Source organism: Phyllopteryx taeniolatus, chromosome 5 (assembly GCF_024500385.1).
Source record: "Phyllopteryx taeniolatus isolate TA_2022b chromosome 5, UOR_Ptae_1.2, whole genome shotgun sequence".
NCBI lineage: Eukaryota > Metazoa > Chordata > Actinopteri > Syngnathiformes > Syngnathidae > Phyllopteryx > Phyllopteryx taeniolatus.
Window position 1 is genome coordinate 16,401,631 of NC_084506.1, and position 16,250 is coordinate 16,417,880.

Here is a 16,250-nt window from a genome sequence, read left to right on the forward strand (position 1 = left end):
TCAGGATCCTAATAAGTGTAACAGAAAACGGATGGATGTAAGATGTGGGATACTGACATTTTTTTTAGTCAGTTATTTTTTGGTGTTAAAATGTTGACTTTCCAATTATTTTTATAAATATCAGAGAGTTGTGGCACACTAACCAGCCAAAAACCTGCCGGCCATTGATTGCAATCAATGTTATTATCATGGTTTTTTTTTGGAGAGAGAGAGCGAGAGAGAGAGAGTAGAGTAAGAGGCTTTTCTGGTTCAATCCCTGGGTAACTGTCACAAGCAGTCAGTCAGTCACCTGCAGATGATGGTGTCAAGGGCACCCAGGTCAACACAAATACATACAGTACTACTATTTCATTTTAATGTTCAAGTTTATTGTTGACCATCCGAAACATGGAGATCATGACAATAAAATCAATGTTTCAGTTAAGTTAGTCAAAAATTCTGTCAAAAAACGCACTTTTAACGCAAAAGTCTTAAAATCAAGTGAAAACTCTACACTACACAATAACCACAAGTCAATTCTCAATTGAGCTTCTTTCTGCCTCGACCAGACGGGCTGCTCGCAAACATCAATGTGGGATTTGACCTCGGTCTCATTCACAGAGCTGTCTCCTTGAGCTTGGCATAAACATGTACATTCACACGAAACTAATCCCCAGGAGGGTTGAAGCGTCTTCTTGACTGCTCTCTCTCGCACTCTCTCTCTCTCAGCCCAGCCGCCTCACTCAACCCTACACACCCACCTCACACCACCCCATCCTGTATTAACGCTCCCAATCCTCTTTGAGGCAGAGTGACGTCCGCTACTGTCAGAAACAGACTTAAGCTCTGCCTGCTCCAGGAAAACGGTGGTGACAAGGTTGGGTATAGGAATAACCTTTGGAATAACCAATTAACACCGAGTTCTGCGGCTGGGTGGGTGGGGGTCTCAAGGGAGGACAGGTCTCTGCTACCTAAGAGTTATCTCCCATCCCCAGATGCTGGTCATGCCACAGGGACCTTTAGGCAAATAAACATGGTGTACCTTGGTCATAAACAACTTAAAAGACTTCCTAGAAGCTTGAAGGATGAACGCTGAGAGACTGGAGTACTTTTGTTTTTAAAGGACTTTGATCAGGTGTGTCTGAAAGGTGTTTGTGTGAGTATGCACTCCAAGCGATGGTTGTGAACGCTTGCTTCTAATTGTGACAGAGTGACTTTGTTTGGAATTCGACGATCCCTGAACGGACCGTTTCCGTCGTAGTCCTGGATTTCCTTGAGATGGAGGGTCATAATTACGAACGCTTCGGGGAGGAGGAGAGGGACAACTACCAGATTGACTACCGGAGGATTGTGGGGGATATGGAACCGGCACGGCCTCGCCTGCCCAGCAGAGATGGGGAGCAGGCCCACCTTTACGGCGCCAACGTCCACGCCACGACACACGGTCACGGTCACGAGACTGCTGCACAGCGGTACACCGCCATGCGTATCCAAGCCGGGTATGAACCAGAGAGGTTAGTCTGACTTTGAAACTGCACTGACTGACCTGAGAATAACTTTGCACAGAAATGTAAAGCAACTTTTCATCGGGAATTAGATATGTAGTTCCTCCCTGAGACCCAAATAAATTCATTTGAATCACGCATGGCCATAACCAGAATGGTGAGGTATGTGGCCAGCACGTCTGACTCACATTTGGTTAGCACATTTACTTCACAGTTCTGAGGTTCCTGGTACCAGTAAACCAAGTTTTGAGGCTCCCATTGGTTTTCTTCAGGTATTCTGGCTTCCTCGTGCATTCCGTCTTCTGAGATTCTTAAATCGTCCAAACTTGTGAACATGAGTGTGAATGGTCGTCTATCCACATGTGCCTTGTGAGTCTCTAGTTCCCCCATGACCCTAATGAGGACCAACGGTATAGAAGATGAATGGATGTTATGACCACAGCATTAGTAAAATGCTTGATGGTCAATACAATCACTCTTATTTTTGACAATCAGTGACCCATTAATGATTGTGGTGGGACCCCTTTTGGGTTTCCAACCCTATATTTGGGCAACCCTGGCGTCAACAGTGAACTTTCCCCTTGTTTGTTTGCTCTGCACATTCACAAGTCTGTTTATCACGCACCCAAATCCTCTTACCCCACTGAGCTTGCTATCTTAAGTGTGTAGAAGGAGTTTCAATTGACAAGGACAGATCCTTTTTGAGAGCATTTCCTGTGATGATTTGAAGGAGGATCTGGCAGGAGCATGTGTGCAAGACAGAGCTCAAGAGAGAGACAAACAAACAAAACTGCATTGCAGCTAGTCTTTGCAAAAGTCACTTTATGTTACGTGTTTTTTCTAAGGGATAAGATCAAAACTGGGATAACGCAGAGCTCCAACAAGGTGAAAGAATCACTATTCAAATGACATATTTGGAGCCTGTGGGGATAATCTGTGTAGTTTGGTGTAATTCTGGGCAGGATAAGTATTAGTTTATCCATCCATCCATTTTCTGAGCCGCTTCTCCTGACTAGGGTAGCGGGCGTGCTGGAGTCTATCCCAGCTATCATCGGGCAGGAGGTGGGGTACACCCTGAACTGGTTGCCAACCAATCGCAGGGCACATACAAACAAACAACCATTCGCACTCACATGCACACGTACGGGCAATTTAGAGTTGTCAATTAACCTACCATGCATGTTTTTGCAATGTGGGAGGAAACCGGAGTGCCCGGAGAAAACCCACGCAGGCACGGGGAGAACATGCAAACACCACACAGGCGGGGCCGAGGATTGAACCCGGGTCCTCAGAACTGTGAGGCAGACGCTCTAACCAGTTGCCCACCGTGCCACCAGTATTAGTTTATTTCTCTCCAAATTTTGTACATAAAGTTTCTTGTTAAAAATCTTATCTACAAACCAGTTAACCAACCAGTGTGGTAGTTAACAATACCTCTCTTTTGCATTTGGTTCAGGTAATAATAATGTGCAATTAACTACTCAAATGACACAATATAGGTTAGTTAAAAACTCATTCACTGCCAGCCTTCCCAGTTAACATGGGTATTTGACTTCTAAAGCCGTCAATGGCAGTGAATGTCTAAAAAGACTGGGTGTTAAAATCCGTGCCGTCAACACTTGCTTGGATTGACAAAAGCAAAGTTTCTTGATGGGGTGGCTTCAAATGACCATGGTTTTCTTCACCTATGTGACACATCGTCAGTTGAGTACCCCGGCTTCACTGAGTGTTTTGGCCGTTTATCATAATACACCCTCACCAAGGCAGGCCCACCGCTGCCTAATCAGACCAGTGTGTGTGCATGTGTGTATGTGTGTGTGTGTGTGTCACATGCTGGGAAGTCATTCAGGAGCCCAAACAGCATCAGGTTAAAGCACAGGTTAAAACTACTTGATCTCGCCACCTGCAGTATATTCATGTATTTTACTTATCCAAGAAAGAAAGTCACATTTTATTACATTATGCTTGAGGTAAACTACTACAAAACCTATATATTGGTTGAATCTAACAAGAATTAAAGCTAAAGCAGCGATAAAGACTGTGAAGTTCCAGTTGAAACGAAGCTGTTACGTGAGGTAAATTGCTTGGAAGGGAGAAGGAACGCTGGCTGTAATTTGTATTTCAACAGGTAAATTGGTTATAAAATAGCTGTGGTAGAAATTCAGACATAGGTAACGATCATTGAGGGACTGACTAATTCATTTAGTTTTTTGATGCTCGGATTAAAGGCACAGGTGTGCTCTTTTGACAGTGAAATGGGGATCACGCTTTGGTCAATTAGCACACTAGCAATTATCCAGCCATCTATCCTCAATACCACTTATCCTATTCAGGGTCGCACTGGAGCCTCTCCCACCTGACTTCGGGCGAAGGCGGACGACACCCTGAACTGGTTGCCAGCCAGTCGCAGGGCACATGTAGACACCGACAACCATTCGCACTCACTTTCACACCGTCACTGAGTGGGAACTGAACCCACGCTGCCCACACCAAAGTCAGGCAAATGTACCACTACATCATCAGTGACAGGCTGGCAATTATGTTTTGCTAAATTACTTGAAATATATTTTTAAAAAAACACAAAAAAAAACAAGCTTTTGTCATATTTTCAGTTCAGGTCAGCGGTAGTCAGTCGCTTGAAGTACCCTGGCACCTATTATTTACAACAAACATAAAAAGGAGTATACCATCCATTCTGAGGACTTGACTGTGTGTTTTATACTTCAGTATGGCCGACTACTTGATCAGTGGAGGCACAGGCTACTTTCCCCACACCAAAGTCAGGCGAATGTACCACTACATCATCAGTGACTGGCTGGCAATTATGTTTTGCTAAATTACTTGAAATATAAATAAATAAATAAATACAAGCTTTTGTCAAACAAACATAAAAAGGAGTATACCATCCATTCTGAGGACTTGAATGTGTGTTTTATACTTCAGTATGGCCGACTACTTGATCAGTGGAGGCACAGGCTACGTTCCCGAGGACGGGCTGACAGCGCAACAGCTCTTTGCCATCGGTGACGGGCTGACGTACAAGTAAGGGATGTCCACAACGCAGCCATGTGCACAACATACATTTCCCCAGCTGACACAGAAAGTGCAACAAAAGTGCACAGTTATACAACATCTTCCATTAACTGTGTAATCTTACCACCGATAACATATCTGCATGGGTTTTATATGGAGGATTATTTCAAGTAGCACTACTTTCAAGGATGACTGAGTGCTGAGTGGATGTTAAAAGCATGTATTTATGTGTGTGTGAGCATGTGTGTGTGTGCATGTATGATAATGGTGTCACTAGTTTCCTTAATGGGGGTTGTACTGTTTGCAGGGTTTGTCAGTGCCAAGCGGATACATTCAAAGCAAAACCTTTCCATTTGGATTTGAAGCTGTCTTAAATAAGCAGAAATTCATATGTAAACTAAAGCTTACCCCGACACTAGCCTTAAAGGGAACATTGTTTTGTTTTACAATTAAAAAAAATATATATAACAGGATAGAGGGGTTGAGCACCCAGGAGAGGGACGAGAGAACAATGGTCACAACAGCCGCATCAATGACAGTAATAGTCCCATGATGACAACAAGGACGATACTGGTACAGTGATACTTCATATCCACTTGTCAGTATGTCTGAAATCAGTCTGGTTTGTAGGGGGCGGTTCCTTCTCATCAAATGCAGAGTATTGCTTTCATTACCGTGACAACCAGGCGCAGAGCTTGGCCCACTCAGTGTTGCCAAGTTTTCAACTTTCGCAAATTTCTCCGCCACCCTGTCGACAACTTAACCTAACATTTGAGTATGTGCGGCTTATCAGCTGCTGTTAAAAGTTGACATAGTGTTTCCTTGTAAACCATACACTGCTTGAAAATGGTGGATGTTCGGAGTGGGCGTTAATTCTGTAAATTTGCCAAATCATGACAACACAATTTGTAATATTCAGAACGGCTCATTCACAGACAAAAATAGGCAAATAACAAAAGATTTACTTGTTTTTTTCTCACTTGATGGGTGGGACACCCAAGTATTTGTATACAAAAACATACATTTCCCGTAATGTTTTAAACATTTTATGTACATACTGTATGTAATCAGTCAATCAACTACAATGCTTCTAACCTATATTTTGTCTCCCCTTCCAGTGACTTCTTGATCCTGCCTGGTTTCATAGATTTTACTTCTGATGAGGTGGTGAGTATCAGCAATCATTACGACCAAGGTTCATTCAGTGAGAAATTGACCATTAACGCTCCAGTATCATCCTTTGTCGCTCACCTCTATCGCATGTTTATTACACTCGCCTTGTTTACACCTTTGCAAACTCTGCTACGACCTTAAATTGATTTCATGCATGGATCACATTGGTCGTCGTCAGAAAGCAGCTGCTTGCAAGAAACACACACCTGTGCAACCTGGCCTCGAGCGAGTGAATTTGGTCTCTAATGGTCTGGGGGTGGCTTTTGGGCTCATTGTGTGCAATGAAACAAAATGAGCATGCTCAGACCAAATGCATTTGGTTAACAATTGAGTTTCAGATGCAGCTCTGCAATGTGGTCTGTGCATGGGCAAGGTGCAAATGTAAACTCCCAACATTAATACACACATCTTTGTGGCAATACAGTCACTCTTGCTTGATAAACTTACATTGTATTGCGTCAATTGCTTGCTATTTTGTAGGACCTAACATCTGCATTAACACGGAAGATCACACTGAAGACACCTCTCATTTCATCTCCCATGGACACAGTCACAGAGTCATCCATGGCCATCGCTATGGCAGTGAGTGCAGCCTGGCACTCATGTGGCATGTTATTGTTCATCCAGTATATCTGTCTGATTGCTTCATACTGAAAAAGTATCGGCTGTCTCTGATTGTCCGGTTTCAGTTGATGGGTGGAATTGGAATCATTCATCATAACTGTACAGCTGAGTTCCAAGCCAATGAGGTGCGCAAAGTCAAGGTAAAATATGAACATAAGCCATTAGTGATGGTGCAACACAAAAATACTTAACACATTTTTCTCCATTTACAAGCAGTACATACATCTTCCCAAAACCTAATCTAAATCACACATGTTTGCATCTGGACATGGACAGGGGCTTGATCCTTTTCAGATGTCTAAATGACCAGGGTTCTTTCATGCTAGCCCTTTTTGGTCTGTTTTAAACTGTTGTGAGTTTCCCTCATAGGTGTGATTTGTTTGATCCGGTGTGAGCACAACCACTTCTCTGAACTGTCTGAAAAGAAAGGAAATCAGCTATCCGGACCAGAGAGAGCGCACAATAGGTTTGAAATCAAATTGATTAGTAAGTCTGTAAACACTCCAAACAAACCCAAACTCTGTTGCAATGACCCGTTTGGTTCAAGTCCTTTTGCAGTTCAAGTAACAACGTGCAATGTGAACAGAAAAAAGTCCAGGTTTACTTCCCCTTGTATTGCAACCGTATTGACTGAGGCCCCAGAAGAGGAACGAGATCATCTTTCTAATCACTTGCAAAGTGAACGCAAAGAAAAATTATCCCCTCTACAGTTTGTCCACTTTTCGTTTGAGGTTTTGTTTTGTTTTGTCTGGTCCAAATCAGCCTGTTTTGTAAACACAGTCTGTTTCGAACATGTTTGGTTTCTTTTCACATGGGTTTTCCCAATCGGTGTGGTTTGCTTAGTCGGGTGAGAACAGTCATTGAGACCAACTGTTCTGCAGCTCATGCGGTTTGTTGTGATTTTGGTTTCCTTGGTCCTTTTATAAAAGAAACCAAACAGGAGGGTTGGACCATTCAACTGTTTGGGACCATAGAAAGCTAAGTATATATGTAGGCGTGAAATCAGATGAATTAGTAAGGGTTGATTGTGCTTGTGTGAACACTCCAAACCCCGTTGGATTGAAGTCCTGGGTACAGTTCACTTATGCAATGTGAACACAAAGTGGTCCAAGTTTGCATTACCTTTTAATGCTACTGTCTGGACTGAAGTGCCAACAGAACTGAGAAGAACCAGAACATGAAGTGGATCCTCTATCAAATTAACTTGCAATGTAAATGCAAAGGAAGTTGTGTCCCTTTGTTCACTTTTTTCCTATTTTTTGTCTGGTCCAAATCAGTTAATGGTTTTGTATACTTGGTCTGTTTCCGCTTTCGTCTTCTTTCTTTTTACAAATGTGTTTTGACATCTGACCAAAGGAACCACATTAAGAGGGAAAAGAAATTTGAGTAAGATCAACCAAAGGGTGCTAGCATGAAAGTGTTCTTTTATAACGACTCTATGTGAAAACGCTCTTAAATACAACTGACTTTGCTATATTTTGTTCTTATTCAGAAATTTGAGCAGGGCTTCATTACAGACCCTGTGGTAATGAGCCCCCGACACACCGTGGGTGACGTGTTTGAGGCCAAGACCCGCCACGGTTTCTCTGGGATCCCCATTACGGAAACCGGCAAGATGGGAAGCAAGCTGGTCGGCATTGTCACCTCCAGAGACATTGACTTCCTGTCTGAGAAGGACCACGACAGACCTCTAGATGACGTGTGTATTCATTTTATCATATTAAGATCATAGAAATGCTAAATATGTCATTTAGATTCAATCTGACCTATTTTTATAGGCAATGACCAAAAGAGAGGATCTAGTTGTCGCACTCGCTGGTGTCACGCTAAAAGAGGCTAATGATATTCTACAACGTAGCAAAAAGGGTAAACATGGACTATGGTAGAAGGAAAATAATCAACACTTGAACCCAAACACAAATATCCTCTCTTACTTTTTTAGGTAAGCTACCGATTGTCAACGACAGTGACGAATTGGTGGCCATCATCGCTAGGACCGACTTGAAGAAGAACAGAGACTACCCTCTGGCTTCTAAGGACTCCCGTAAGCAGCTGCTCTGCGGGGCAGCGATCGGCACCAGGGACGATGACAAGTACAGACTGGACCTCCTCATGCAGGCGGGGGTGGACGTGGTGGTCCTGGTGGGTTTCGACAGCACTATGATAAAGTTTAGGAATAAAACAACATGCTGTAGATAAGAAAATCCTGAATAAACACTGCTCATGTTTTAAACCTGTGTTTATCAAACTTTTTCAGATGAAGGAATTCCTAAGACACTTGGGAACTGTTTTGAATTGTGAAAAAAAAACATAATATGCCGCCTGCAAAACATTACCGGTCAAACAAAATTCAATTAAATGCGGACCACATATTGTTTCTCTGGGACCACATTTTGAGAAACATTGGTTTAGACATCAAAGAGCTGGCTCACCTTCCCGTTAACCGTCTTCTTCTCACTAGGACTCCTCCCAGGGTAACTCAGTCTATCAAATCAACATGATAAACTACATCAAACAGAAGTATTCGGAACTCCAGGTGGTTGGAGGAAACGGTGAGCTTGTTTACTGTGAGATCTCCCATACTAAAGTATCGTCAGGCCTTTTTCACGTCTGTGTCTCTCTAGTGGTAACAGCTGCTCAGGCTAAAAACCTCATTGATGCCGGTGTAGATGCCCTCAGGGTGGGCATGGGCAGTGGCTCCATCTGCATCACCCAGGAAGGTAAATGATACAGTGTGCAAATCATCTACAAACATTCACTCCTTTCCCGTGGTCTTTTTATACAAACAAAAATGAAGTTGCCCAACAAATTAGTTATTCACAACTGAGACAAACTGCTAGCCAGCTCGCAGGCACAGCAACAAAAGCTGTCACCTAAGTCAGACATTACATTTGAGAGTCGATGACATCATAATGGCTCGATGTTCAGAGTGACAGTGCTCAAGTTAAAGACCCTGTGAAGTGAGCCAAAACAATGTGTTGAGAACTGTGTTGTTAACAAGTCTGCTAAATTTGAATGAATTCAAGAAAAATGGGATACGAGATTAGGTTTTAAAATGGTAAAGAAATGGTGACGCTTTCAGTCGCTCTGAATGTGTCTGCAAAAACAATGCGGAACTTTCAGCTGTCAGTCAAAGGCAATGTTCACACTGCAGGTCAATTCCTTTTTTTTTTATTTTGTCCAATGTGACGTGTATCTGATTTTTTTCATGTCAATGTGAACAGTACAGTTCCGATTTTTGCATATCCGACCCAGGCCTCTTTCATACGTGGATATAAATCGGATATGTATCCAACATGAGTGCAGTATGAATGCTTATGAGGCGCGCAGCCGACCTATACGTCATCAAACGGCAAGAAACATCACAGTTGTTCGACAAAACAGACACGCCACAAAATGGCAACGGCAGCCCAAGCAGCAGAAAACAGTCAGTGGCAAAAACAAGAACGTTGGCTTCAGTTGCACAAAATCCTTAAAAATCCTTAAAATAACGAGAATGACTTTACTGGGTCTTTAAAGAACACAAGAGTGGCATTCCATTTGGATTGATTTATTTACTGTGGTCTGTAACAACACAGACAAAGAAAAATCAGCATAGCATCAACGTCATGCATTTAGTATATACACAATCATGAACCCATGTTACATAAACAATTGTATTCGGTCGTTCAATAAGTCAACACAAACAAAGCACCTTCACCTTGATGTGGCTCAACAGTATTAGCTCGCATACAGAGTGAATAACACGTCAGCACAAATTGACGTGACATCACACATGAGCAAAGAAATATGCTATACAATAAGCACTTAACACACACGTTAGGGAAACTGACTGTTCACCTCACACAAGGTGTGTCCAAGGACCGCCGACCAAACAGGACTTCTCAAACTCCGATAGTAAAAACACTATTATTTGTTTAAAAATCTACTAGCAGATATGCTAAACTTTTTTTTTTACCTATATTTGACATTTCGTTCTTGGCTCCACAGTGATGGCATGCGGGCGGCCCCAAGGCACATCGGTGTACAAGGTTGCAGAGTACGCCCGGCGCTTTGGAGTGCCCGTAATTGCTGACGGGGGCATTGAGACAGTGGGGCACGTGGACAAAGCGCTGGCTCTGGGAGCATCGACAGGTGAGATGTGAAATTCAGTCTTCCGTTTTCCATTTTCGCTTGTCGTCATCAGGGTCGCGGGTTGAGCTGTAGCCTATCCCAGCTGGACCACACCCTGGACTGGTCGTGAGTTACAATCACTAGCCACTTCATTAGGTACACATGCACAATGCAATGAGAACCAGAACAAGAATTCTGCCTAAACTAAAGTGATGATGCCGTTTTGATTGTGACTCTTAGAGCGCTACTAATCTGACAATATGTTTATGAATGTAGATATATGTGGCGTATAAATGTACTGCATCATACTGAGAATTCTTTTACTGTTTTTGTCACGACTATTTTCTCCGCTCAGTGATGATGGGCTCACTGCTGGCGGCGACTACGGAGGCTCCGGGAGAATATTTCTTTTCCGACGGGGTGCGTTTGAAAAAGTACAGAGGAATGGGGTCCTTAGATGCCATGGAGAAAAACAACAGTCAGAAGCGCTACTTTAGGTGGGCTATGGTGGTTCTTTGTCACCTTTCCTATAAAACCAACATCGTCATGTGATGCTATTATCTTACACTTTTTTTTGGTTTTGTTTTTGTTTTTATTTGCGTGTCCAGTGAGGGAGACAAGGTGAAGGTGGCTCAAGGCGTATCAGGGTCAGTTCAAGACAAAGGCTCCATCCAAAAGTTTGTGCCATACCTCATTGCTGGCATTCAACATGGCTGCCAGGACATCGGAGCCAAGAGTTTGTCAATTTTACGGTAAGAAAAAATATCAATTTACATACAGTACATGCTATCATGCAATTTCTCTCTCAGATGAAACATTTTCATGGGTACATAACAAACTCGTTGTTCGAGAAAAGTCCAACAAAGATAAAACTGGTACCCAAGAGTCACATTAACTGTTTACTTTTCACGTTGGTGGAAACCCCAGCAGAGAAAGGACAGGAAGAAGTGGCAGGAACAGGAAGTTAGACACCCACACACTACGTTATTATAAATACATTTGAAAAATAAAATGTATCGGTTATACGGTAATATAAATTTCATGAGATGAGATTTAGCATACTAATTGATTTTGCAACTAAAATCACTATTCTTTATTAACGTCCCAAAATTCAAAATTTCATTGTTGCATCACTTGCTATTGTTGTTGCTATGTAGAATTCATGGAAAACAACCATTCATGCCCCAGCAGGCCCGCACCCAAACAAATTCACTGAGCAATGAAGTGTGTTCTGCTCATCGGACCCTAACGCTGTTGGCGAATGTTAATCCGTGCATCCAATAAAATTCAGTGCAGCTCTTATCTTGTGGAGGTAGCGTTCCACGTAGACGGCGAAGAGGGTCTCGTCAAGCTTTACTGTAAAATTCAGGTTTGTAAACCACTGTATTGACCAACAGATGCCTGTTGCATCGCTTTAAATTTGAAATCAGCACAGCTTTTGAGTAGGAGATATAAATTAGGAGTGAATGGAGTGCATGGCATCCGCCATGTAAAAAAGTCACTGACATTCAGCTCCAGCCATATGGTGGTCAGCGTCACTCACGGCGCATTTCATAGTTGTCTTTCTGTAAATCAATTATTATTTTGCCATCAGAAGTCCTTCCTTGCGATTGGCTGGCGACCAGTTCAGGGTGTACCCCCGCCTCTCGCTCGGGGATAGCTGGGATAGACTCCAGCACGCCCGCGACCCTAGTGAGAATAAACAGTAAATAAGAGCGAGAAGAAGTCCTTTCTCGCTCGTCTTTGTTGTTTTATTGTTTGATGCGTCACAAAAGCGTAAAAAAAATAATAGCGTCAGAGTCACTGTACTGCTTGATATGTTTCTTTTCACAAAAAGCAAATTTTTTCTGCTTTTGAGACAGAAAGCGATGTTTTTGGTGAAACCGACCCACGTTCTACTGCTGATTGCTAAATGGATTTTATTTATTTTTTTAATTTCTGGAGAAAGGAGAGAGTCTACACTTTATCTTATATTGTCACAGAACACAAGCAGTCAATAAGATACAGAGATAAATAAAGATTTGAAACAACGAAAAACAGTACCATCTGCTGGAAAAGATGAGCAACTGCCTGCCTGCCGTTAATACCGAGTTGTTTTCATTCAAGGTCGATGATGTATTCCGGAGAGCTGAAGTTCGAGAAGAGAACAATGTCTGCTCAGATGGAAGGAGGAGTCCACGGCCTTCACTCGTAATTATATTGCAAAACCTTTTACCCTTGAAGTTTTCCTTTCCCACTTGACTCACTCATAAACTTGTCTGTCCTTTCCCATCCAATTTAAGTACTTTTGTGTTCATTGTGGTGGCAGACCCCTAGCAACCGTACAGTTTTGAACTCACCTTATGTGGTCCTATTGTTGGATGCAATGGCCATGAAACATCATACTCTCTTCCTCTTCTTGCTCATGCTGTCATTTTAGATATTCTTTTGTACCATGTAAGTACAACCATGCTGCTTTTTCTCCTTCTTCTTCCACAATCCGTTTCTCACTGATCTATACCCTAATGAAGTATAATCCAGTGTTTCCCAACCTTTATTCAGTTAAGGCACATACTGTATTGTTGCTCTAATAGCATAATTGTCAAAGTCATATTTGAACCTTCGTGGAAAACGAAACACACCATTTTTGGCAATTACATTGGTATTTATGTTGACATTGTAACGGTATGTTAAAAATGATTTTGGCAATCATGCTATGAGGCGCACGATATTTTACGGCATGCCACCGAACAAAAATTACTTTCTTAAATTTGCAAAAAGTGCACTATATATTAGGGGTGTCAAACGTACGGCCCGCGGGCAGGAACCGGCCTATGAGGGGGTCCGATCCGGCCCGTGTGACAAGAGAACACGTTAACTGCTATTTTTCAATAAATGTATTTGTTGTTGCAAATTTTGTCCACTGGAAGTCGCAGTGATGACCACTTAAAGGACCAGCTACCACTGAAATGACATTCTGGATGTGAAAATGTTTGTATATTTAAAATAATTTCGACATAATAAGTTATTTAATAAATGGTGTGTGTGTGTGTATATATATATATATATATATATATATATATATATATATATATATATATATATATATATATATAGCCACTTTGATCTGTCAGTTGCACATGTGTAAGTGAAAAAACTGAGTCATTATACTGTTGATTGAAATCATTTCACATTGTTCATATGTTTTGCAAAAACATTTGCAACAAGATAATAATCAATGAAAGTGAATATTTTCCAAATGTACTTGTATTTATTTGCACCAAAACAATGGGAACATTTTGGAACATTTGTTACAGTATTTATAAATTATTAACCCCTGAATATTCTGATCCGGCCCACTTGCGATCAAATTGGGGTGAATGTGGCCTGTGAACTAAAATGAGTTTGACACCCCTGTTATGTACCGAGAACCCATGCATATTCGCGGTTTGACATTCGGATTTTAGAGGCAAGCAATCCTACAATATTTGCTTAAAAACTTGCCGATTTACTGTTTTTGTCCCCAGTCCAAAGCTGTGCATCTTCTAAAAACGTTGCTTTTGCCCCATCTGGTGGCATCTTGGTGTCGAGCACCAATGTTGAACTGAGGATAGGATCATTTATTAAAGCCATAGCTTTGTCTAAAAGAAAAAAATGCTTTGCTGGCATCTTGTGGTATCTAAAGGCAATTTAAAAAAATTGTCTGTGTAGTGACTAGGTTCACTGTATTTTGAAATAATGATTATATCATCTCAAATGTACTTAAGCCTGTAAATTTGGGCCTCTTTAGTCGAACACAATTCTGTTGAATAAATGGCAACGGGTGGACACAAATGTCAATTGTACCTTCTGCCATTTAGTGGGAGAGTATTGAATTGTTCTGCTTGTCACTATACGTCGCTGGCATGCTGTAGATAAATGAACAAAGATACATTATTGGTTATAGATAAATAGTGATTTCTGGATCAGTTTACCTTAAATTGTAAAATTTTCTGCAACACATCTGGCACAGAGGTTGGGCATCATTAGTATAGCATACAGTTAGAGTCGTTACCACAAGGAGAAATGTTCATTTTCACTCATTCTGTATCCCTGGCAGTTATGAGAAGCGACTTTACTGAGGGCAGAGGAAAGGGAAACGCCCGATCGGGACCCGACGTCCCCGCACCTGCCCTGCTGAGCAGACGCATGATTCACATGTGAACAAGCTCGACTTCATATTTCATAACCATTTTCTAGACATCATACACTGCTTTGACTCACTCATAAACTTGTCTGTCCATAATTTCTGAAGAGCAAACAGCCAGTTGGTAAATTAGTTATGTGACCATATTTCCTCATCATGTGTGGGGTTTTTCACATTTAAATTTCAGTTTGTGTGTACCCCGCTTTAAGAAGCTTAGACACACTCATCTGTAAAGCATAAGGTACACCTACACCGGGGGAGGGCAATGTTTTTTTTTTGTTTAGTTTTTTTAATCTGGCCTACCAAGCATTTATATTATCAAGAGTTCTGTAATATTTGTTGCATTAAAGTAGCCATTTTCCCCCTACAATATTTTTAGTTGAAGTGTATTTATTGATGTTTTGTGCATTTCAAGGATTCAAGGAGTTTAATTGTCAAAAAAAAAGATGAAAATATTTATTTGCAGTTGTGAATGTGTGCAAAGTTCCAAATGCAGCAAGGATGTGGATGCAGCAGAACGACAAATGCAAGAGGCTTGAATTGTAATGAATTTCTTGTAAATAAATGTGTTTTTAAAAATCATTAAAATAATTTTTAATAGACATTCTTTATTAGACTATTGAATAATTGGTTTAATAATATACATCATTAACATTTAAAATTAATATTTTATTAAAATGTATTTATTTATAAAATAACACATGCATATAAATGTATGTGTATTTATGTGTATTTAAATAATTCATTTAAAATGTAGGTATTAAATTTTATGTGCACACTTATTTCCCCAAAATTGGATAGTTAAAATATATTTATTCATGTTTTATTCGTTTATCTCATTCAATAAAAAAAATGTTTCTTGTAAATAAATAAAAATAAAAACAATTTACATAGACATTTATTTATAGACTTTACTTTCTTTTATTTAATTATACATAACACAAAATAATGTATGTTGTTAAAAAAATTCAAAATGTATAACAATATATTAAATTATAATTTAACTTTTACATATTTACATAAACATTTTACCCTTTTATTTATTTATGTATCTATTTATTTAATTACCGCATTTACAAATGACCTGGCCCGCACCATTTTCAAAATAAAGTTGCCCACCCTTGGTCTACACAAACTAATGTACGGAGCCCCCCTGGTGCCAAGGTATGAGAAAAATAAAAATCATTGATAATCTGTTCCCTCAGTTTAGTAAACTGTACCCTCAGTTTAGTAAACCGTACCCACAGTTTAGTAATCCGTACCCACAGTTTAGTAATCCGTACCCTCAATTTAGTAAACTGTACCCTCAGTTTAGTAATCGTACCCTCAATTTAGTAAACTGTACCCTCAGTTTAGTAATCCGTACCCTCAATTTAGTAAACTGTACCCTCAGTTTAGTAATCCATACCCTCAATTTAGTAAACTGTACCCTCAGTTTAGTAATCCGTTCCCTCAGTTTAGCAAATGTCTGGGGCTCCGTATACCTACGTATATCTGTCAAGTGAAGTAAATTTTATTTGTATGTTATATTCTTACTCGTGTGAATTCTGTGTATAAATTGTCATGTCGTGATATATCCTACATCCCATTTTTTCAACTGAAAGGCAATATTGCTGTAGTTCGAGGGGGTTGATCATGATATAGCAGTACTAGCAGGA

The 16,250-nt window shown here is 40.7% G+C and overlaps 1 protein-coding gene across 6 annotated transcripts; it reads left to right on the forward strand.

Annotated features, from left to right (window-relative positions):
* The first annotated feature begins 782 nt into the window (after positions 1–782).
* On the forward strand, positions 783–14,964 carry impdh1a (IMP (inosine 5'-monophosphate) dehydrogenase 1a). Of its 6 annotated transcripts, XM_061774159.1 has the most exons (16): positions 784–1,493; positions 4,428–4,526; positions 5,636–5,684; positions 6,171–6,272; positions 6,380–6,454; positions 7,807–8,013; positions 8,093–8,180; positions 8,257–8,456; positions 8,776–8,866; positions 8,939–9,034; positions 10,305–10,448; positions 10,783–10,924; positions 11,036–11,179; positions 12,534–12,617; positions 12,847–12,863; positions 14,506–14,964. In XM_061774159.1, the coding sequence occupies exons 1-16, from the start codon at positions 1,258–1,260 to the stop codon at positions 14,607–14,609; spliced, it is 1,878 nt and encodes a 625-aa protein (XP_061630143.1). In that variant the 5' UTR covers positions 784–1,257; the 3' UTR covers positions 14,610–14,964. The 6 variants fall into 6 exon arrangements, with proteins under 6 accessions (XP_061630147.1, XP_061630143.1, XP_061630145.1 ...); XM_061774161.1 differs by lacking the exon at positions 12,847–12,863; XM_061774162.1 differs by lacking the exon at positions 4,428–4,526.
* Positions 14,965–16,250: the final 1,286 nt, after the last annotated feature.

Coding starts and splice junctions, on each gene's coding strand:
- impdh1a (XM_061774159.1), top strand. CDS start 1,258: ATGGAGGGTCATAATTACGAACGCTTCGGGGAGGAGGAGAGGGACAAC. Junction 1,494..4,427: donor GCCGGGTATGAACCAGAGAG/GTTAGTCTGACT, acceptor TTTATACTTCAG/TATGGCCGACTACTTGATCA. Junction 9,035..10,304: donor CATCTGCATCACCCAGGAAG/GTAAATGATACA, acceptor TTGGCTCCACAG/TGATGGCATGCGGGCGGCCC.